The sequence below is a fragment of the Pongo pygmaeus genome, chromosome 7, assembly GCF_028885625.2.
Source record: "Pongo pygmaeus isolate AG05252 chromosome 7, NHGRI_mPonPyg2-v2.0_pri, whole genome shotgun sequence".
Classification (NCBI taxonomy): domain Eukaryota; kingdom Metazoa; phylum Chordata; class Mammalia; order Primates; family Hominidae; genus Pongo; species Pongo pygmaeus.
In genome coordinates this window covers 39,919,953-39,944,969 of record NC_072380.2, presented here as the reverse complement: position 1 = coordinate 39,944,969, position 25,017 = coordinate 39,919,953, and the positions used below count along the sequence as shown (strand labels likewise).

At 35.3% G+C, this 25,017-nt stretch overlaps 1 protein-coding gene across 6 annotated transcripts in view; it reads right to left on the bottom strand.

Moving 5' to 3' along the window:
- ADAM18 (ADAM metallopeptidase domain 18) overlaps positions 1-24,227 on the bottom strand; it is a 155,589-nt gene extending 131,362 nt beyond the window's left edge. For all 6 annotated transcript variants that reach the window (XM_054498862.2, XM_054498863.2, XM_054498865.2 and 3 more), the window contains exons 1-5: positions 24,101-24,227; positions 23,426-23,502; positions 3,260-3,315; positions 485-563; positions 53-129 (exon numbers count right to left, since the gene is read on the bottom strand). In XM_054498862.2, coding sequence (XP_054354837.2) covers positions 53-129; positions 485-563; positions 3,260-3,315; positions 23,426-23,502; positions 24,101-24,155 — 344 coding nt within the window. In that variant the 5' untranslated portion in view covers positions 24,156-24,227. The remainder of the gene's footprint in view (positions 1-52; positions 130-484; positions 564-3,259; positions 3,316-23,425; positions 23,503-24,100) is intronic.
- Between the last annotated feature and the right edge of the window lie 790 nt (positions 24,228-25,017).

Below are 25,017 nucleotides of genomic sequence, written 5' to 3'. Positions count from 1 at the left end.
TAAAGTATATCTTAAGTTCTCCATCTACAGATTTCTTATAAGGTGCTATTACCTGAGACCAGAACATATACTGAGTGTCACAAATGAATTTGGAAATTCGGCAGCGTATCCTTGGTAATGGCAATGCATCTGAAAAACAGTGCAGAAAGGCAAGTATATAAATTCGTTGTGAATAAAAAATGTATTGTCAAACATGTCAGAAGATTCAAAATATTAAAAGATTTAATAATAAGATCATGAATTATTAATGCATATTTTCAGAAAACAAAGATTCGTGACAACTCTCTTTACTTTGCACCACCTAGGTCTCTGTGAGTATTCTCTTGTACCTGGGTTTCATCTCTATCACAAGCCATTTCTATGTACAAAAGTCAGTAACATGTCAGTAAGGATAAAACATTTGTATTAAACTGTCAACATGAAACACATTCTAATGGTAACAATATATCCACTTTAACAAAAAAAATAAGGTATCATACTTTACCATAAAATATGGAGACTCAGAATGCAAGGATCCAGTTTCATTATATGTATAAACCAAAAAGTTCTGGGGTAAGAACAATCTAAAAAACCAAGAAATAATAAAAAAGTTTGAATCATAATTTTAATATAAATGTTAAAAACAAATATTACATACATTTTATATAACATGATTTAATTAGCTTTATATAATGGCATGATTTAATTGAGTGATTTTAGTGAGGCATAACAGTTGAAATTCATAGAACTGGTGAATCAAGGAGTTTAGACTTAGCACTGGGACAGACTCTGGGACTCCTCTGCATCAGATATATGTGTGTATGGCTGTGTATGATGACGTTCAACAAATGTACTGCGCGTTCATTATCTGACAGACCCTCATGTAGGTGTTGGGATTCAGCGTTAAACAAGGGACAAAAAGCCTTAGTCTTTGTGACAGCCAGGGGCACATAGTACTAGCAATTAGATGATAATATATAAGGCCTGGAGAGGGTGGTTACAAAATGTAGATAGGATGGCATGGAAAACTTCTCTGAATAGATGATTAAATACCTGAGGAATAAACCACATGGAATTTCACAGAAGTGCTATTCTAGACAGAATTAATAGAAAATGCAAGGACCCTCAAGCGGAAATACGCTTTGTACAAACAAGGAACAACTAGGGGGCAGTATGACTGGAGTGTGGAGTGATGAAGACAGACTACAGTAAGAGATGGTGTCACAGAGATGAGAAGCATTGGACGGTTTGAGCAGATAAAGACAGCAACAGACCAATGTTTTAATAAAATCAGTGCTGTGTTGAGAATAATCTGCAGGACAAATAAGCAGAAGAAGCAGGGAGACATTTAGATGTAAGACATGATGGTGCTTTGAACTAAGACAGCATCAGTGGGGGAGGTCTAATTCTGGATATATTTTGTAGGGTTTAGATATAGATATATTTTGAATACAGAGGTTTATAATCCACTGGAAATAGGGGAAAATGACAGAAAGATGTCAAGTATGACTCTGACTTTTTAAATTTTTTTTTTTTTTTCTGAAGAACTGATATATTTGCCAATTCCTGACATGATTGTGAGAAAGACAAATTTGAGAAGAAAGTCAGAATTCCATTTGGACATGTTACCTATGAGGATTCTAGTAAATACTTGATTATCAACTAAGTACTCAGATAAGTAAATATGGCATTTATTTAAGAGGAATAAGGTAGAGATGTTAATTTGGGAGCAACCAACATGCAGATGGTATTTAAAGTCACAAGAATTAAACAACCTGGTGATTGAATATAGCTAGGGAAAAAAAAAAAAACAGAATGCAGAAACTGTGCCATGGAGTACTGTAAGATTCAACAGATGAGAAAGAATTTAAAAAAAAAAAAAAAGATAGAGAAAGGAGAGACAGAGAGAGAGTGAGACAGCACTGAAGTACCCAGAGTACTTCAGAGTAAAATCAGGAGCAGGAGTCTGTGGTATTCTGGAAGCCAAACGAAGAAAGTATTTTATGGAGGAGACACTGGTCAACTATGAGTAATGCTGCCAACTGGTTAAGAAAAATTAAGATTAAAACACAAACAGGGCATTAAAAAACACGAGGACCACTGATGATTCTATCAGAAAACACTTTTGTGGAGTTGTAGAGGAAGAAAAGTAAACGTGAATTAAGTAAGGTAGTCAGGAATTAAGTGAGAATAATTTCCTCTAGCCTTGTTCAATTACAAAAAAGCAGGCAGACAAGGGACAGTTGCTATAAATACATATGTTTGAAGATGCAGACAGAGAAGAGGCTACTTAACTTAATCTTTACAAAATTTTGAGAAAATACAAATCAAGATACAAACAGGAGATTGTTGCTTGGAGTTGTGAGTAAGAGGCTAATAGAAAACATGAGGGCTCTTACGTAGGGAAAGAATGTTCTAAAACTGATTTATATTTGATGGTGGCAACAGTGCATAAAGTCATTAAAATTATTGAATTTTATACTGTAGAGAATTTTACTAAACTTGTTAAAAATAGACACACTTGTAATCAGCACATCATAAAAATTGTGTCACGAGTTGAATTTCCCACCATAATCACTTGATGTGTAACTTGTCAGGCCTCTGAGCCTAAGCTAAGCCATCATATCCCCTGTGACCTGCTCATATACATCCAGATGGCCTGAAGCAAGTGAAGAATCACAAAAGAGTGAAAATGGCCAGTTCCTGCCTTAACTGATGACATTACCTTGTGAAATTCTTTCCCCCGGCTCAGAAGTTCCCGCACTGAGAACCTTGTGTGCCCCGCCCCTGCCCACCAGAGAAAAACCCCCTTTGACTGTAATTTTCCACTACCTACCCAAATCCTACAAAACGGCCCCACCCCTATCTCCCTTTGCTGACTCTCCTGCCTGCACCCAGGTGATTAAAAAGCTTTATTGCTCACACAAAGCCCGTTTGGTGGTTTCTTCACACGGACGCGAGTGACATAACTATACTTGATTTCACACCAGATATACTTAATATATAACTTGCCGTTCTTGGGTTCAATGGCAATTTGAGATTTTACAAGTATGTAGTTTATTTCATAATTTGAAAATACCAAGCAAAAATTAAAACGAAAGAGCTCTATAGATCTGATATTCAAGGCCTAATGAATCCTAAATTCGGAAGTTGATTGATAAAACAAGTCTACATTATACAGCATTCCTGAATTTAAATACTGCACAAAAACTTTAAGGCTGTAAAATCTAAACTTAAAGCTTTCCCTTCTCCTTAATAAAAAAAAAAAATCGTATCTTACTGTTTTCTGAGACGTAGAGTGTAAGGTTGTCCATCAATTGTAATGATGTAAATCATCTAAAATAAAACACATCAGTAAAGATTATGAAGGAAATCAGAAATATATAAAATAAAATAATATTCACCCAAGTTAATAAAAAGAGTCACTCTATTAAAAATGAACATAATCTTTAGAATTTATTATTCTAAATAGTAAGAATTTAGTATCTTAATAAATTCAGGAACAATGTGACCAATTTAATGTGTGGGGTGACTTTTTAAAATAAAAGTGAAGGGAAACTGTGGTATATATACATGGTGGAATACTACTCAGCCATAAAAAGAAAGGAATTAATGGCATTTGCAGTGACCTGGGTGAGTTTGGAGACCGTTATTCTAAGTGAAGTAACTCAAGAATAGAAAACCAAACATCACATGTTCTCACTCATAAGTGGGAGCTAAGCTATGGATGCAAAAGCATAAGAATGACAATGGAATTTGGGGACTCGGGTGAAAGGGTAGGAAGGGGGTGAAGGATAAAAGGCTATGAATTGGGTTCAGTGTGTACTGCTCAGGTGATGGGTTCAACAAAGTCTCACAAATCACCACTAAAGAACTTACTCATGTAACCAAATACCACCTGCTCCCCAAAAACCTATAAATAAAAATAAAATAAAAATGGAGAGTACGTTTTAAAATATATATATATATATATTTAGCATTTTAGCATTATTAACACTATATTAACTGCTTCTATTTAGAAAAAAACATGCATTTTTAGTCAAGATAAATTAGACATGGCTGTAGGCATACATGCCACACAAAATATAACGAACCAGTAACAAATTTTAATATATACATACATATGTGCAGTCACACCTATTTAGAGACATTTAGCATCTCTCTCTCAACATATAAAACTGTGGAAAAAGAGCTAAGAGACTGAAAGCAGACAAGAAGCTAGTGAGGAAGACCATACCTCCAGGGACAAGAGTTATAAACTATCACAAATTGGGTACTAACAATGCTCATGATCCTATTGTGATGGCATCCAGAAACAGCAGGTGATGCCATTAAATTCTAGGGGGGCGTAACTGGACTATGTCTACAGATGCAGAGAGAGGTCTATCCTACTAAACCCACCATTTCTCGCCCAAGGCAAACAAATGTCAAGAGAGATCTCTAATTTTAAGCTGGAACAGTCTGTGAACTGGATAGAGAGAAACAGGGCAATACTGCCTATGACTGGAAATGCCAGAAAGAAAAAGGAGCACACAGGCTCAGAAGGCTATCTGCTCATCACCCAGACTGGAGGCAAATCTCATCACATTATTCCCCTAAAACTAATGTAAGCTACTATGGTAAATCCAATGCATTCTCCCAGACTGAATGCAAAATAAAGGCAGCAAAAGGTCTGACACAATCTCCACTCCAATGGCAAGTCCACAATAAAAATCTATCTAACTTCTGAGGTACATCTACACCAAGAAGGGACAATAACAAATTCAACAAATAAAAGGAGCAATTTATCAAATTACTCCTGAGAAAACCATAAAGTGTGTTGTATTAGGCTGTTCTTGCATTCCTATAAAGAACTACCTGAGACTGGGTAGTTTATAAAGAAAAGAGGTTTAGTTGGCCCAAGGTTCTGCAGGCTCTACAGACATGAGACCAGCATCTGCTTGGCTTCTGGGGAGGCCTCAGAGAGTTTTTACTCATGGCAGAAGGTGAAGCAGGAACTTGCACATGGCAAAAGCAGAAGCAAGGAGAGTAGGTGTAGGGGGAAGTGCCACACACTTTTACATGACCAGATCTCACGAGAACTCACTCACCATTGCAAGGACAGCACCAAGCCATGAGGGATCCACCCCCATGACCCAAACACCTCTCACTAGACCTCACCTCCAACACTGAGGACCACATTTCAACATGAGATTTGGAGCGAACACATATGCAAACTGTATCATGTGTGAATAAAACAGGACCTTAATATAAGTATATTTAATATCTTTAGAAAAATAAAAATAGGTATTATAAGGAGCAGAGATTGAGTGTAATAAAAAACTAGTTCTATAATTTTCTAATGCTTAATGAGGGCTTATCAAATGCCTAGCATTGTCTGAAGCACTTTGTATGTTTTTTTGTAACATTTTTATCCTCAGAAAAACTATTTTTCATTTCAAGAAAAAGAGATTGAGTAACTCTCCAAAGATGACACATCAAATGAATGTAAGAGCCTGGCAGAGAAGCAATGTGCTTTACCACTGTGTGACAATGCTAGCATGTGGCAAAGAGCAGAGAGTTCTTACTGAAGAAAAGACAGAAAATCATAAAAATGAATCAATTATAGATGATATAAATGACCATGTAACTGTTGATTTTTAAGTAAATCATTATCCTGAATAAGAGCCTGGCTATATCTGAAAGATAATTAGTGAGGTTGAACATCAAAACTAGAAAGTTTCTGTGAATTAAACACAAAAATATTTTAAAAGTGAAAGATCTGAAAGAATAAATAAGAAACAGAGAAGCTATTTCCAGGACTTCCAATATAAACTAATAAGAATTTAAGAAGGCAAAAATAAAGATAAAGTGAAAGAAATATTAATAGTTAAAAATTACTACTTCAAAATTGAACACATAAGTATTATCATTTAATGTGCTCATCAAGGGTCATATAGAGATTTTAAAACACAAAACTAACAATATAGGCTTACCTCAGAGATGCTGCAGGTTTATTTCCAAACCATTGCAATAAAGCAAGTATTTCAATAAAGCAAGTGATGTATATTTTTTGGTTTCCCAGTGCATATAAAAGTTATGTTTACACTATACTGTAGTCCATTGAATGTATAAAGCAAATTATGTCTATAAATGTTCAACCTTAGTTAAAAAATGATTTATTGCTAAAAAAGGCAAACAGATACAAAACAAGCACATGCTGTTGTACAAGTGGCACAGGTAACTTGCTTGACACAGGTGTGAATTGCAATTAAGTAAAGCACAATAAAATAAGGTATGCCTGTAGTGAGGGACATAGAATAGCCACCAAAATTTTGAGAAGAAAGAACCAAGTTTGGAGAAATTACCTTATCTAATTTCAAGATTTTCCTCTAAAGCTACCACAATCAAGACAGAATGATATTGGCAAAACAAAATGGACACACAGACAAATGGAACAGAAAAAAGAGCCCAGAAACAGACCTTCAACTGATTTTTATAAAAGACTCAAACACAATTCAATGGAGAAAGGGTCGTCATTTCAATTGATAGTGATAGAACAATTGGATGTCCACATGCAAAAAGATGAATCTCAATACAAACATCACACCTTGCACAAGTGTGCAAGATAGAACAATTGGATGTCCACATGCAAAAAGATGAATCTCAATACAGACATCACACCTTGCACAAGTGTGGAAAGAAATTGTAGACTTAAAGGTAATACATAAAACCACAAAATATCTAAAATGAAACACAGGAGAAAAACCTCTGTATTCCTGGTATTGGTGATGAGTTTTTAGATATGATAGCAAAAGCATAATCCATACAGGAGAAAAAAAATACAAGTTGGACTTCATTTTTGCGAAAATACTAGCTCAAAGAAAGACATTGTTAAAAGAATGAAAAAAAAAGCTATAGACAGGGAAAAATATTTGGAAATCACATATCTCATAAAATACTTAACTAGAGTACATAAAAAGCTTTTGAGACTCAAAAATAAGAAACAACCCAATTTAAAAATGAACAAAATTTTTTAATCTTACCAAAGAAGACATACAGATGGAAAATAACAGGTATATTTTTAAAATCTTAGACCAGAAGAGGGATTTTGCAAGAGATTGAAGGTCAAGGAGGTACACAAGAGTACGGCAGAAATGACCCTAAAGTTCTCATCTGTATTCAAGGCAGTTCCAGTAAGGGTGGAACTGTGACTTTCAGTCTATTACATGAGACATGGTCACCTATAAAATCATAAGAGTAATGCAAGTCAAAACCTTAAACTCTATAGCATGGCTTCTATCAAAAGAACAAGAAACAGCAAATGTTGGTGTGTACGTGGAGTAACTGGAATCCTTGTGTTGGTGGAAATTTAAAATGATGCAACCTTTACAAAAAATAGTAGAGAGGTTCATCCAAAAAAATCACATAAAAATAGAATCATATAAAATACAGAATTATTATATGATTTAAAACCCCACTGTTGGGTATGCATCCAAAACAATTCAAAGCAGTATCTTGAAGAGGTTATCTGCACACTAATGTTCTTGGTATCATAATTAACAATAGCCAAGAGGTGGAAGCAACCCAAATGCCCATCAGTGATGAATAGATGAATAAAATGTGGAAAATGCAATAGATTATTATGCAGCATTAAAAAAGAAGGAAATCCTATTACATGCTAAAACAAGGTTGAATCTTGAGGACACTATGCTAACTGAAATAAGCCAGACATGAAATACATCATGTATGTTTGCACTAATATAAAATATCTAATGTAGTCAAAATCATGGAAACAAAAAGTAGAAAGATGGTTGGAAAGGGCTGGGGAAGGCTATCAAGGAAATTAGTATTTAATGGGTATACAGATTCAGTTTTCCAATATAAAAAAATTCTAGAGATTTGTTGCATAACAGTGTGAATTTAATTAACAGCATTGAATTGTTTACTTAAAAATAGTTACAGTGGTAAATTTTATCATATGTACGTTATTGTACAATATATTTTTCTAAAAGACGGGTAATGTGAGATTGGATAAAAAACCAAGACCCAGTTATATGCCCACAGAGACATGGGTTGATTAAGAGAACAAAGAGAAATATGTCATCCAAATGCTAATCATAAATAAACCAAATGTGTACATTAAAATCTAAGAAGGCAAACCATGATAATAAGAAATAATATTAGGAATAAGCAGAAACATTTCATAATGATAAAAGTGTCAATTCACCAAGAAGGCAATATAAATCCAAATGTGCATAAAGCTGTAAAATGCATGAAAAACTCAAATGTGGAGGAAACCAGTATTACTTATAAATGGAGATTTAAACACTTTACTGAGAGCAAAGTGCCACCACCTGGCCCCTGCCACATTGGGCTGGAAGACAGAAGATAGTGCAGCAGTGATATGGCTTGGGTCTGTGTCCCCACTCAAATCTCGTATCAAATTGTAATCTCCAATGTTGGAGGTGGGGCATGGTGGGAGGTGATTGGATTAGAAAGGCAGATTTCCCTTTTGGTGCTGTTCTTGTGATAATTATCGTGAGATTTGGTTGTTTAAAAGTGTGCAGCATCTCCTCCTCCTCTCTATTCCTCCTGCTCTGGCCATGCAAAGCATGCCTACTTCCCCTTCCCCTTCCACCGTGACTGAACGTTTCCTGAGGCCTCCCCAGCCATGCTTCCTGTACAACCTGCCCAACTGTGAGCCAATTAAACCTCTTTTCTTTAAAAATTACCCAGTCTTAGTTATTTCTTTATAGCAATGTGAGAACAGACTAATACAAATAGGAATTGAGACTGTGGGCATTTGCACCACTTCATCATGTAACTTAATACTGCCTTCAGACACATTCAAAAGCCCAGTCATGTTTATACCCCTTCCATTTGATGGTAAAATCCTGTTGTGCATGTCCCACCATAAGCTTTGTAGGTCAGATAAGACCCAGTTCCTCATGGGCAGCTCAGGTCCCAGGGTAACCTGGTGCCTTGATTAAGCATTCAGTCTTATTAAGGCTCATTAGCAAGTCAAAAACTGTTTCTCAAACTGAAAGCAGTTATCCACAGAAATGGCATTAGTGACAGAAAATTAGCAAAGACCTAGAATATTAAACACTATCAATCAACTTGAAATAATTTACATTTATAGACCACACAATCCACCAAGATGAAATAAACACATTTTTTAAATCCGCAAAGAACAATTACTAAGATATACCTTATTTTATGCCAAGCCTCAATAATCTAAAAATATTTAAGCCACTGAAAGCAAGTTACCTGGATCCAATAAAATTAAAATATAAATCAGTATCAGAAATATCTAGACAACTTCTCAAGTTTTTAGATATTAAATAACTCACTTCTGAATATTACCTAAGTCAAAGAAGCAATTATAAGAATTTAGAAATAATTTTAAGCAAATAATGATAAAGCCATAACCCATAAAACTTTGTGGCCTGCAGAAAAATAAAAACTGTGATTAAAAGAAAGTTTACAGACCTTTCTTTAACAGTGCTTTAAAAAAATTTACAAATTTATATATTTTTATTAGCAAGAAATAACCAAGAACAGATGAAAACTTTCTTAAATTATTAAAAGGCATTGAACAAAATCTACAGCTAATGTCAGACTTAATGGTGAATAACTGAATGCATCCTCTCTGCAATCTCAAGAAGTAAATTTTTATCGACAATTTATTTCACACTTTTTATTGAATATTGTACTGGAGTTTCTAGCCAGTGCAATACCACAAGGAAAAGGAATAACTGGTAGGCAGAATTAAAAAATAAATAAATAAATAACACATTTTTTAAATCTTCAAAACACGTGATAATACACAGAAAAAATTATAAGTAATATACGAAAAAAGCTGCTAGAACTAATGGGTGAATTTAATACTATGAAGGATGGAAGCTCAACATTTAAAATTTAATTTAGTTCTACATAATAACAATGGATAATAGGAATATGCAATAAAAATGGAATTTACACAAGCATCAAAAACATGAAATGTTTTTTAAAAGTTATAAAATACATGAGCAATATCTGTGTCTAGAAAGCTTCAGAAAAATGATTAGTGAAATTAACAAAGACATAAATAAATGGGTGTGTGCGTATATACATATATAAACCCATTGAGATACATCCATAAAAGACATTGAATCAATAATTAACCTTCCACAACAGGAAGCACCAGGCCCAGATGGATTCACTGGTAAATTCTACTAAACATTTAAGAAATAATGTATATTAATTCTCTACAATCTCTTTCAAGAGATAGAAACACAGGAATACTTCTTTTTCTATAAAGTTAGATGAAAAATCCTCAACAAAGTATTAGCAAATCTTATTCAACAATGTATAAAATAATTATTTTTATACATTACTTTCTACAAACTATTTACATATTTTATACAATTTTTTTTATATACATTACAACCAAGTGAGGTTTACCCTAGGTGTGCAAAGGTAACTCAACCCTTGAAAATCAATTCATGTAATCATCACATTGTCTAAAGGAAAAGAATCACATAAGATCATTTCAATAGATATGGAAAAGGCATTTGAAAAAATCCGGCCTGGCACAGTGGCTCACGCGTGTAATCCTAGCACTTTGGGAGGCCGAGGTGAGTGGCTCACCGGAGGTCAGGAGTTTGAGACCAGCCTAGCCAACATGGCAAAACCCCGTCTCCACTAAAAATACAACATTAGCCGTGCATGGTGGTGGGTTCCTGTGATCCCAGCTACTCAGGAGGCTGGGGCAGGAGAATCGTTTGAACCCAGGAGGTGACGGTTGCAGTGAGCTGGGATTGCGCCACAGCACTCCACCCTGGGTGAGAGAGCAAGACTCTGTCTCAAAAAAGAAAAAGGAAAAAATCCAACACCCATTTCTTTTTTTTTTTTTGAGGAGTCTTGCTCTGCCACCAAGGCTGGAGTGCAGTGACGTGATCTCAGCTCACGGCAACCTCTGCCTCCCAGGTTCAAGTGACTCTCCTTCCTAAGCCTCCCGAGTAGCTGTGATCACAGGCATGCACCACCACATCCTGTTAATTTTCATATTTTTTATAGAGACCAGGTTTTGCCATGTTGGCCAGGTTGGTCTCGAACTCCTAGCCTCAGGTGATCCACCTGCCTCGGCCTTTCAAAGTGCTAGGATTACAGGTGTGAGCCACCGTGCCCGGCCAACACCCACTTTGAATAATAATAACAATGGTGATAAAAATTTTCAACAAACTAAGAATAGCAGGCCATGTTCTCACTTTGATAAAGAACATCTATTTAAAAAAACCTAGGGCTAACATCACACATAGGTTTTGAAAAACTAGACCCTTTCATGCTAAGATCAGGAACAAGGCACAGATAGCCACTCCTTTCAACATCACACTACCAGTCCTAGCCAATGCAATAAGAAAAGGTATACTAGATTGGGAAAAAAGAAAGGAAACTGTCTTTGTTCATAGATGAAAAGATTGTCTATGTGGAAATTCTGAGAGGATTGATGAGAAAACTTTCTGGAACTAAAAAACAAATATAGCAAGGTTGCAGGATAGAAGGTAAACATACAAAAGTCAATTGCTTTCCTACATACCAGCAATGAAGGAGGGGAACGTGAAGTAAAAACAATGCCATTTACATTAGCATCCAAAACTCAAAATATTTAGATACAAATCTAGCAAAATATATACAACATCTATGTGAGAAAAACTTCAAAGTTGATGAAAAAATTAAATAAGAACTAAGTGAAATATTCCATGTTATGGATAGCAACACTAAATATCATTAAGACATCAGTTATTTCCAACTTGATTAATAGATTCAAGATAGATTCAAGATAGTTCCAATCAAAATCCCACTTAGTTATTTTGCAAATATCAACAAACAAATTCTACAGTTTATATGGAGAGGCAAAAGACCAAGAACAGGCAACACAACGCAATATTAAAAGAGAAATACAAAGTTGGAGGACTGACACTACCTGATGTCAAGACTGAACTATAAAGCTACAGTAATTAGCAGATTGTGGTATTGGCTAAAGAATAAACAAATAGAATAATGGAACAGAAAAAAGAGCACAGAAATTGACCTATATAGATAAAGTAAACTGGCCTTTGACAAAAAAGCATAGGAAATACAATGAAGTAAAGATAGTCTTTTCAACGAATGGTGTTGGGACAACTGGATATCCAAACGTAAAAAAATAAATAAATCTAGACACATAACATAATAGTTCACCAAAACTGACTTAAAATTAATAACAGACCAAAATGTAAAATACACAACTATAAAACTACTTGAAGAGAACATAGGAGAAAATCTAGGTGACCTTAGCTATGGCAGTGACTTTTTAGTACAACCCCAGAGGCATGATCCATGAATAAATAATTGATAAACTGGATTTAATTAAAACTGAAAATTTCTTCTCTGTGAAAGACACTGTCAAGTGTATGAAGAGATAAACCACAGATTAAAAGAAAATATTTGCAAAAGGCCTATATGATAAAGGACCAAAATATGTAAACAACTCCTAAAACTCAACAATAATAAAATGAACAGTCAGACTTTAAAAAGAGACAAAAACCTAAACAGACATCTCATCAAATAAGATATATGTCAAGCAAATAAGACATATGTCAAACAAACATGAGACCTGATAGTCAGGGAGGCTGTGCATCCATAAGGACAGTGGTATATTGAAAGATTCTGTACTTTCTTCTCATCTTTTCTCTGAACCTAATACTGCTCTAAAATAATTAATCCTTATATATTATTAAGGAATTGCAAATTAAAAATAAAATACTATTACACATTGATTTGAATAGTCAAAACCCAAACACTGACAACCCCAACTGAAGTAAAGATGAGGAGCCACAGGAACTCTTATTCCTCGTTTGTAGAAATGCAAAATAATAGATCAGCTTTGGAGGATAAGCTGGCAGTTTCTTACAATACTACACATACTCTTACCATATAATCCAGCAATTGTGTTCCTTGGTATTTACTGAAAAGAGCTGAAAACTTATGTCCATACAAATATCTATACAGAAATATTTAAGGCAGTTTAATTCATAGCTGCCAAATCTTAGAAGCACCCAACACATCCTTCAGTAGGTAAATGGATAAATAAACTGTGGTACAGCCAGACAACAGATTATTATTCAGTGATAGAAATGAATTATCACACCATTAAAAGAGATAAAAGAATCTTAAACACATACTAAGTGGGAAGAAAAGCCATCTGAAAAGGCTATGTACTTCAAGATTCCAATTATAACACACTCTGGAAAAGGCCAAACTATAGAGACTATAAAAGAATAAGTAAATGTCAAGGATTTGGTTGGTGGGGAGGGATGATTAGGTAGAGCACAAAGGAGTTTTAGAACAGTGAACTTATTCTGTATGATACTATTAGTGGATACATGTCATTATACATTTGTTCAAACCCACATGGCACACAGCACTAATGTACACTATGAAATTTTGAGTGATGATGTGTTAATATAGATTCGTTAATTGAAACAAACATCTGAGATCTGATAGTCAGCGAGGCCGCGCATCTATAAAGACAGTGGTAAGCTGAAAGATTCTGTACTTTCTTCTCATCTTTTCTCTGAACCTAATACTGCTCTAAAAAACAACCACACACAGTTTATTTTAGAAATTCTTGAAACTAAAAATGGATAAGATCAGATTTCTGGTTCCAGCCAAAATGGAATAGCCTCATTCTTCCAAGTTCTTCCCTCTTAAAGCTAAGAAATCCTGGAAATATAATTGAAAAATAAAAATAAAAAATTTTGGAGAAATGGAAACAAGAAGGCAGACTAACCAGTGATATAACTTGAGTGATGACTAGTTCAGACTGGGCATGGTGGCTCACTCCTGTAATCCCAGCACTTTGGGAGGACGAGGTAGGTGGATCACTTGAGGTCAGGAGTTTGAAACCAGCCTGGCCAACACGGTGAAACCCCGTCTCCACTAAAAATACAAAAAAAGTAGCCAGGTGTGGTGGCGTGCACCTGTAATCCCAGCTATTTGGGAGGCTGAGGCAGGAGAATCTCTTGAAACCTCTGAAGCAGAGGTTGCAGTGAGCCGAGATCACGCCATTGTACTCCAGCCTGGAGTGAATCTCCTGGAGTGAATCCAGCCAGAGTGAATCTCCATCTCAAAATAAACAAATAAATAAATATTTTAAAAAATAAAAATAAAAAATAAAAACAGTTAGTTCACTGGTTTTCTTTTGACTCCCATGCTTGTAAATGGTTTGCTGGAGAAGACAGCAACCTGGAACTACCAACAAGGCACAGTGTCAACAGGGTCCCGTGTAGAGCTGAGATTGCAGTCCCTCCTTGTAGTGATGAAGCACCACCCTCCATGCCAGTGAAAGTCAGCCCTGTGCTTCACCTATTCAGGATTCCAGTTACATACAGTGAATAACACATGAAAACAAAGTTACCAAAATAAAAATCTAAGTGGAAGGGCTCAACCACAGAATGTGGTTGGGGAGAAAATATTGAAATGGGAGACAGAATAATAGAAATTATGCAATCTGAAAATTGAGGAAACTTACAAAAAATGTAGAGAGGAAATGACAAAAATGCACAGAGCTTCAGGGACCTAGTGTACTATAACAAAAATTCTACCAGAAAATGACAAAAAATGCACAGAGCTTTGGGGACCTAGGGTACTATAACAAAAATTCTACCAGTGTCATTAGAATCCCAAATAGAGATGGAGGCTAGAGTTGAAAACATACTCACAAGAAATAGCGGGTGAAAATTTACCAAATTTGACAAAATCATAAACCTATTGATTTAAGAAGCTAGAAACTATTGAGACTACAAAGGAAACAATTACCAAAAAAAAAAAAATCACAGCAAAATGCATCATAGCTCAATTTCTGAAAACTAAAGGAAATTTTTAAAATCTTGAAAGTAATGAGAGAAATGACAACTTACCCATTAGGGGAAAAAAAAACAATTCAAATGACAGCAAATTTCTCATAAGAAGCCATGAAGATCAAAGGAAATGTCGTAACATAAATACGATGAAAAAAAAGACCCATAAATCTAGAATTCTATGAAAATCCACTTTAAAACATCCTTCATAAATGAAGAGATAATCAAGACACTGTCAGATCAGGAAACTAAGAGAATCTGTCTCATACAAACCTACACTAAGAGAACAACTAAATAAATTTCTTTAAACAAAAAAGGAAAAATAAAAGAGGAAGGATTGAAACGCCCAGAATGAAGAAACAACACAGAGGGGAAAGTATGGATAATTACAAAAGTTTACCTTTTCATATTGAGTTTTCCAAATTAATTTGAAGATTGAGGCAAAGATTATTACACTTATTTCTTTGTGTTCCTTTACTTTAGCCTCAACATACATTCAGAAACACATTAAGGTTTAAATAGTTTGCTTAACCTGGTGAAATGATGACAGTAGGCTGTGAAAAGTTAAGTACATGTAATGTAATATCTAGAGTAACCACTAAAAGAGCTCTACAAGTATATATTGTTAAACCACCACCACAGCAAAAAACTGTATTATTCTGGTAATTTATACATAAGCATGAAAAAGAAAATAAAAATTAAAAGCAAAACAAAAATTACTTGGTAGATGTAATACCAATAGTGACATTAAATATAAATGATATGAATAGGCAAAATCATAGATTGAGTGGATTTAAAAATTGACAAAGCTATATTCTGCTAAAAATAATTTCACATCAAAGACAATTGCCTAGGCTGACTGAAAGGAATAACATTAAAGAAAACTTATCATGCAAACATAAATCAAAGGAAAGTAGAAATTGTTATATTAGTATCAAATAATGCAAAGAGATTTATCAGAGAATGAGAAGGGCATTATATAATGATAAAGGGTATCAATCCAGCAAGACATAATAATCCTAAATGGGTATGCCCCAAAAGACAGAATTGCAAAATATAAGAAGCAAAACCTGACAGAAAGAGTATCCTTCCCCATTGTATCCTTTTGGTGAACTTGTTGAAAATCTGTTGACTGTATATGTTTGGATTCATTTCTGGGCTCTCTATTCTGTTCTATTGGTCTACATGTCTGATTTTTTTTTATGACAATACCATACTGTTTTGAATATTATGTTTTTTAAATATAATTTTAAATCAGGAAGTATGATGCCTCTAACTTTTTTCCTCAGTATTGCTTAGGCTACTCGAGGTTATTTTGTGGTTCCATACAAAATTTAGCATTGTATTTTCTATTTCTGTGAAGAATGCCATTGGAATTTTGATTGGGATTGCACTGAATCTGCTTATTGCTTTGGGTAGTATGGACATTTTAGCAACATTACTCAAGAATAAAAATCAATGGCCCCATAACATAAAAGCAAACAAGCTATTGCTGATATGGAGAAGGTTTCATGGTCTGGATAGACAATCAAACCAGCTATAACATTCCCTTTAGCCAAAGCTTAATCTGGAAAAAAGCCCTAACTTTCTTCATTTCTATGAAGACTGAGAATGATAAGAAAGTGAACAAGAAAAGGGTGAAGCTAACAGAGGTTGGTTCATGAGATTTAAGAAGACACCTCCATAACAAAAATGCAAGGTGATGCAGCAAGTTCCGATATAGAAGCTGAAACAAGTGATCTGTAAGATCTAGCTAAGATAATTGATGAAGACTGCTCTACTAAACAACAGATTTTCAGTGTAGATAAAACAGCCTTCTACTGGAAGAATATGCCATCTAGGACTCAGCTAGAGACTTTCATAGCTAGAGAGGGGAAATCCATGCATAGCATTTTTAAAATTGTTATTTTAGATTCAGGGGTACATGTGCTTGATTGTTACATGGGAATTACATGCATGATGCTGGGGATTGGGCTTCTAGTGTACCCATCACTCAAATATTGGACACTGTATCCAGTAGGTATTCTGTCCCCATCCCCCACTTTGGAGTCCCCAGAGTCTATTTTCTTCATCATTTTATGTCCAACTGTACCATTTATTTAGCCCCCACTTATAAGTGAGAAAATGTAATATTTTATTTTTTCACTTCTGGGTTATTCCAAATAGGATAATGGCCTCCAGTTCCTCCATGTTGCTACAACAGACATGATTTCATTCTTTTTTATGGCTGCATAATATTCCATGGTGTATATATACCACATTTTATTTATCCAGTGAACTGTTGGTGGACATTTAGATTGGTTCCATGACTTTGTCATGGTGAATAGTGCTGCAATAAACATACAAGTGCAGGTGTCTTTTTCATATGTTCTATATTCCTTTTTTAATCAATGTAAAATGGGTATTTAGATACCCATTAGTGAAATTGCTGGGTCAAATATCAAAAAACTAAAAATAGAACTATCATTCTACCCAATCTTAATGTCTAGCTTTAAAAGACAGGCTGACTCTCTTGTTAATGCTTATTACAGCTGATGACTTTAAATTGAAGCCAATACTCAGTGACCATTCTAACAATGCTAGGGCCCTTAAGAATTATGCTAAATCTACTTATGCCTGTGATGAGAAATGTAACAACAAAGTCTGGATGATAGTATAACTATTTATAATATGGTTTACTAAATATTTGAAGCTGACTGTTGAGACCTACTGCTCAGAAAAAAAGATTCCTTTCAAAATATTACTGCTCATTGACAATGTACCTGGTCACCCAGGAGCTCTAATGGAGATGTGCAAGGAAATTAAGGCTGTTTTCCTGCCTGTGAACACAGCATCCATTCTGCAGCCCAGTCAAGGAGTTATTTTGACTTTCAAGTCTTATTACTTAAGAAATACATTTTGTAAGGCTATAGCTGCCGTAAATAGTGATTCCTCTGTTGGATCTGGGTGAAGTCTATTGAAAACCATATGGAAAGAATTCACCATTCTACATGTCATTAAGACCATTCACGATTCATGGAAAGAGGTTAAGATATCAACACTAACAGGAATTCAGAAAAAGTTAATTACAACCCTCATGAATGACTTTGAGGGATTCAAAACTTTAGTGGAGAAAATAACTACAGATGTAGTAGAAATGGCAAGAGAACTAGAATTAGGAGTGGAGCCTAAAGACACGACTGAAGTTTTGCTATCTCATAATAAAACTTGAATGGATGAGGAGTTACTTCTCATGGATGAGCAAAGAAGTTGGTTTCTTGAGATGGAATCTACTCCTGGTAAAGATGCTGTGAATACTGTTAAAATTACAAAAAAAGAGTTTACAAAATTACATAAACTTAGTTGATAAAGCAGTGGCAGGGTTGGAGAAGATTGAGTCAAATTTTAAAATAAGTTCTACTGTGGGTAAAATGCTATCAAACAGCATTGCATAGTACAGAGAAATCTTTCATGAAAGGAGGAGTCAACCGACACAGCAAACTTCATCATTGTCTTATTTTAAGAAATTGGCACAGCCACCCCAACCTTCAACCACCATCCTGATCAGTCAGCAGCCATCAACATCACGCAAGGCCTGATTGTAATCAGCAAATATTACAACTAACTGAAAATTCAGATGATAGTTACCATTTTTTAGTAATAAAGTATTGTAAATTAAGGTTTATACATTGTTATTTTTAGCCATAGCACTATTGCACACTTAATAAACTATAGTATATAGTATACCAAACGTAAGTTTGGTATGCACTGGGATACCAAAAAGTTTGTGTGCCTTACTTTAGTTTGGTAGTCTAGAACTAAACCTGCAATATCTTCAAGACATGCCTGTAACTTTCAGTTTTGAACAATAATAAGCAAGGGCATTATAAGTCAAAATAAGCAGGAAAATAACTAGAAGGAATCATGAGAGAGTTTGTGACTTGCTCTTAGGTTCTATTTCTGAATCAAGTGCTAATTTTGGAGGTGTGTCTACTTTGTGAAAATTCATTGAGATATATGTGTTATTTATCAATGTAAAATGTTATTTTAGTTTAAAAAAGAGAACCTAGAAAAACTTTATTTTGGAAATTAAAGGCAAAATGTCCTCTTCCCAAAATACTTGAGCCAAAAAGGAATGAGAGCATTCATTTTAAAATATTGAAAAATGAATAAAAAGTATAGAGTATGACTCAAGGAGTACTTAAAATGAAAGTTTAAAATTTTTAAACATGTTACAAAGTTAGTAATTAAAAATTATTTCTAATAAAAATATTAATAATTATATACATACATACACCCATGTTGGTGTATATATTTATATATATATTTCTTCATGTGTGTACATAATCATTGACATGTTTGTGTGTGTAAAATATGCATGTCAAGGAAGATATACATACATCTTGATATACATAACATACACATAATCATACATAATTTATACATAATATGTACTTACATATATTCTTATATTCTCTATATTAATAGCTATAAACAACAGTCATTTGGAATAGATACTCTGCATAGATGGTTCTTCTCAACCTTACCATGACAACTTAATTCATTACGAAGTATATATATATATATATATATATATATATATATATATATATGTCTTGTGCAGACATTTATGATTCCAATGCTTGCTTCTGGCTATAGTCTGAGTAAGATATAATGTGCCTAACATAAATTAATCACATAAAGAATAAGAAAGGGGAAAGCAGCCAGTAACATTAAGGAGTTGGCTTGGCACTATCAGCTAGCCTTGGAATTCTGCTGTTGAATATATGCACTTTAAAAGGACATCAACGTAACACAGGACCACTGTGAGACAATTATGCATCAAGACAAAACCAAGACTACTTCATAATCATGTGTGAACGCCAACTAAACGTAAGCCCTCCCAAGCCAAAAAAAAAGAAAGATTGAATATGCCCTTATTGGGCTAGCATGAATGAATGGCTGCTGCTTCTTAACTAATGACAGATTTAGAAATGTTCTGGTCTTCCTGTGCCCTAGATAAGACTTACTAAGATACACAATCATAGTATTATGTCTACTTCCTGACCATATCTAAACCAGAACAAAGGCATGCATCCTAAAACTTCCCCCAAATTCCCAAAACACAAGCCAAAATCTTATAAGTACTTTAACAACCTCCTAAAGAGATGCTCCATGGCTCCCCAAGGTGTGCATCCTCCCTCACTGCAGTGTGTAATAATCCTCACTTGTTCAATTGCAGGCGTGCTTGCAATGGTCTTTGGCAAGAAGGCATTGATAGCAGGAAATAAACACATCCTAACTGAGGTCAGCTCACCCCAACCGGAGAGTTGTTTCCCAGTGTTGAACCAACAATGGCACTATGGCTTCCATATGTATACTTAGATAAAACAGAAAGTTTGAAACCTTCTTCATAGTTCCTGTAATATCCTAAAATTTAAGCCATTGTTTTATGGAATAGAAGAATATATTTCAAACGATCTATATGACAAAGAGTTAATATCCAAAATGTCAAAAGGACCTTCTACAACTCAACAGCCAAAAACAAAACAAAACAAATAATCTGATTAAACAATGGGCAAAGGACCTGAATAAACTTCTGTCCAAAGAAAACATACAAATGACCATCAGGTATAAGAAATAGTACTCAATATCATTAATCATCATAAAAATGCAGGATCAAAACCACAGTGAAATATCACCTCACAGCTATTATAATGGGTTTTGTTAAAAAAAAAAAAAACTCACACCCACAAACAAAAGCAAAAGGTAACAAGCACTGGCAAAGATGTGGAGAAGTTGGAATCCTTGTACACTATTGGTGGGAATGGAGAATGGTGCAGCCATTATGAAAACCAGTATGGAGGTTCCACAAAAAATTAAAAATAGAACTACCATATGATCCAGCAATGCAACTTCTGGCTACATATCCAAAAAAATTAAAGCCATGAAATTGAAGAGATATCTGCAGCCCCATGTTAATTCCAACATTATTCACAATATTCGTGGTTTGGAAGCAACCCAAATGTTCAATGACATGAATGCATAAAGAAAATGTGGCATATAAACATATTGCAACACTATTTAGCTTCAAAAAAGAAGGAAATCATATTTGAGACATGAATGAACCCACAGAACATTATGCTATGTTAAATAAGGCAGTCACAGAATGACAAACACTATATGATTCCACTTACTTATATGAGGAATCTAAAATAGCTAAAATAGGTGGGTGTGGTGGCTAACGCCTGTAATGCCAGCACTTTGGGAGGCCGAGTCTGGTGGATCACTTGAGTTCAGGAGTTCAAGACCAGCTTGGCCAACATGGTAAAACTCCATCTCTACTAAAAAAATACAAAACTATCCAGGTGTGGTGGCATGCACCTGTAATCCCAGCTACTCAGGAGGGTGAAGAACAAGAATTGCTTGAGCCCAGGAGGCAGAGGTTGCAGTGAGCCAAGATCACACCACTGCACTCCAGCCTGGGCAACAGAGCGAAACTCCATCTCAAACAAATAAATAAAATAAAACAGTAGAAATCATAAAAGCAGAGAATAGAATAGTGGTTGCCAGGGGTCTGGGTCGAGAGAAATAGGGAATTATTGCTCAATGAATACAAAGTTCCAGTAATGAAAGATGAATAAGTTCTAGAGATACGCCATATAACATAGTACCTATAGTTAATGATACACCATTGTGCACTTGAAAATATGTTAAGAGAATCATTCTCATGTTCAGCATTCTTAGCACAAAACACAAAACAAAAGTATGCAAGGACATTTTTGGAGGTGATGGATATGTTTAGTACATCGATTGTGGTCATGATATCATGGGTGTATGCATATATTCAAACTCATGAAAATGTCTACATTAGATATGTGCAATTTTTATATCAATTATAACTCAATAAAGTTTTAAAAACATGAAAACAATACCCTATACAATAAAATATAGCTTCAAGAATTCCATATAAATAATACCAAAAGTGTAGACAAGGACTGAATACTGCATGTCTCTCATAGTAGAACTATTTCATCAAGCCCTGAGTAGTTGCTATATGCTTCTTGACAAGTAGTAAGAAATTTGAAGTTTACAGTGATTATGCAATGACAATGTACAATAGTAGTAAATCTGGGGAAAAAAAACAGGATAGATAGATAGATAGATAGATAGATAGATAGATAGATAGATAGTTGGTCTTTTGTTTGTTTGTTTTTTGTTTTTAAAAGATGAAGTCTTGCTCTGTCATCCAGGTTGGAGTACAGTGACACAGTCACAGCTGACTGCACCCTCCAACTGCTGGGCTCAAGGGGTACTCCTGCCTCAGCCTCCAGAACAGCTGGGACTACAGGCACACACCACCACACCCAGTTAAGCTATTTTTGTAGAGATGGGGTCTCACCAACTTGCTCAAGCCGGCCTCAAACTCCTAGGCTCAAGCGATCTTCTGACCTTGGGATCCCAAAGTGTTGGGATGGGATTGTGTTGGCAGAAAATAACGTATGCAAATAATTCTTCAACAGAAAGCAGCTTACGGTGGTGGAAATGGAGTTATAAATTAAAGATTAGACTCTACACGCTAACACAGATTTGATGCCATAAATATTTTTTAATCCTCTGTCTTTTAAAAAGAATATATGTAATAAATAATCCTACTTCAGAAGGATAATGTGATAAATAAGATTTATATACGAAAATCCTTTCCAACTTCTCTAAAAGAAAGTATTCATTTTATTGTGATTCCCAAACATAATTTGACATATGTTTTATTTATTATAATTGTTCACTAGTAGAACACAGCCATGGTAGGTCCCAATATTGTGTGCCAAAATAGAATTAATGGATTAATCTTTTCCTTACTCATAATTTTAAAATCACTCTTTCAACCTGAAACATTTTCAGAGTTGACATATATTGTGCCCATTTTGACTGCATAGAAATATAAACCCCTATATTGTGACTTCCAGTTCATAAAATAAAACGTTTTAAACCTGTCAATTTCAGGTATTTCAATCAAGAAAATATACAAGACTGAATGCCTTCAGTTTAATCAGTTTTCAATCTAGCAGGTTAGTAATTTTCCAACTTCTTTTTCCAGTTAATATTTACTTATTGTAATATTCTTCATTATAATAGGGCAAATGTGATATTTTTATTTTTTCTTTGCTTTTTAAAAATTTCTTTGTACATTACATGCTATTAAGACTGATGCTTGTGGGTCAAATTTTGCATGTCTAAATTTTACTTACGACCAATTTCTATGTCATTTAGTGGACAATAAAAAATTTGTTAATTTGTTAGCTAAACCATGGTCATGAATATTTTATATTGATTTCTTTTTCCTACCAGTTTGATTGCTGAGCATTTCTTGGATATTGTGAACAAGTAGTATGTTAAGAAGAGATGAAGAGAAAAGACAGGGAAATAAGCAGCAGAAATGGGGGAACAAGAGGATCAAAACATGGTAGGAGACAAAATAGCACAGGCAAAATACTACGATTTGGCAATGAATACAAATTAGTATGATCTGACTTAATATAAGGGTAAATAAAAATTGCCATAAAACTTTAAATATAGAATAAATATTCCTCATCATTTACCTTCCTCTCTGAACCTTCACTGTCATTTGACTTAATCTTCCGTGGAACCGTGACATGCAGAAATATTCCTTCAGAACCTGCGGTAAGAAAATGTGTTTGTTTTTGTCTTTGTTTTGCATCAACAATCGTCTCAGTCAGGCATGGGTTCTTATCCCTGACTGCATGGTGGCGCCTAAAATTTTAAGTAGAAGTTTTTGCATGTGCTCACACTCTTTCTAGTCCACAAATTTCACTACATAATCAACAGCACATTGAAAATGGCTAAGACACAAAAAAGAAAAAAAAAATTAGACATTGCAGTTCTACAGGCCCCTCTGGTTCCCTTTTAGAATCGATGCGAGACTTGCTTCCTCAGGACTCTGAGGAGTTCGCTGAAGGCAGTTAGTACTCCACCACCTCCACCCTCCTTCACAGAGTGAGAAGATCCCGGAAGACGCACTGCGTGTGGGCCACTGAGATCATGGGCGCTGATGCAGAGCGCTAACAGGTCCTCCGCTAAGGCCCTTAGTTCCCCCTGGCCTGGCGTGGAAAGGTGTCCCTGACACACCGGAAGCACCAGCATGGGATCCCAGAAGGGAGCAGGGGAGGGTCCCAGAATGACAAGAAACTGTTCCCAGGAAGAGCCCAGCCCCGCTATAAAGTCGAAGAAGAAAGGGGAGGCTCCAATGGACTTACCTTCGTGGGCTTGCAGCCTTCCAAGCTCAGTGAGGAGGGCGAGGAGAAGGAACATGGCTCAGCCAGAGCGCAGGAGGCACAGCCAAGGACAGAGACCGTTGAGCCGCGCTGAGCTCGCGGGCAGGCTCTCGGCCGCCGGGCGCCTGGGCCGGGGAGGACCCTGTGCTGCCCCAGGACCCTGGGGGTGAGGCCCGAGGAGCTCTGAGAGCTGGGCCAGTTCCGCAGGGCAGGGAGGGGAAATGCCAGATGCAAGCATAGGTGTTTGCACAAAATTTGTTGCAGAGACGTTTAAGTTGTTTAAAGCCCTCAGTAGTTACATTGGGGTAAATAAGCTAGATTTTCCTTTTTAGTGAGGTTTTCTTTAGTGAGGTTGGTAATTTTGTTTCTCCATATCACAGTTTTATGGCAGGTTTTATTTACTAAGGTGGAGGAGAAAGAGGAAAAGGGAGATAACAGCTATTATTATTAGCTATTATTACTAGCAATTTTCTACATGCTACTGCTGACTTAAATCTCTTTGCAAATACGGAAAAATCAAGAAAATTGAACTTTTTAATGCTGGTACGATTTCACCATTATTCGTGATACCAAGACACGGAATCAACCTAAGTGTCAATGAGGAATGAGTGAATAAAGAAAATGTGGTACATATACACAGTGGAATAGTATACAGCCTTAAAGAAGGAAATTCATTTGCAACAACAGGGATGAAACCAGAGAACGTTATGCTAAGGGAAATATGCCAGGCACAGAAAGACAAATACTGTATGATCTCATTTGAATGTGGAATCTAATAAAGTCTATCTTATAGAAGGATGATTATCAGAGGCTAGGGAAGGCGGGATGAGGGATGGGGAAAGGGAAATGTTGATCTAAAGGTACAAAGTATGAGTCAGACTGAAAGAATAAGTTTCAAT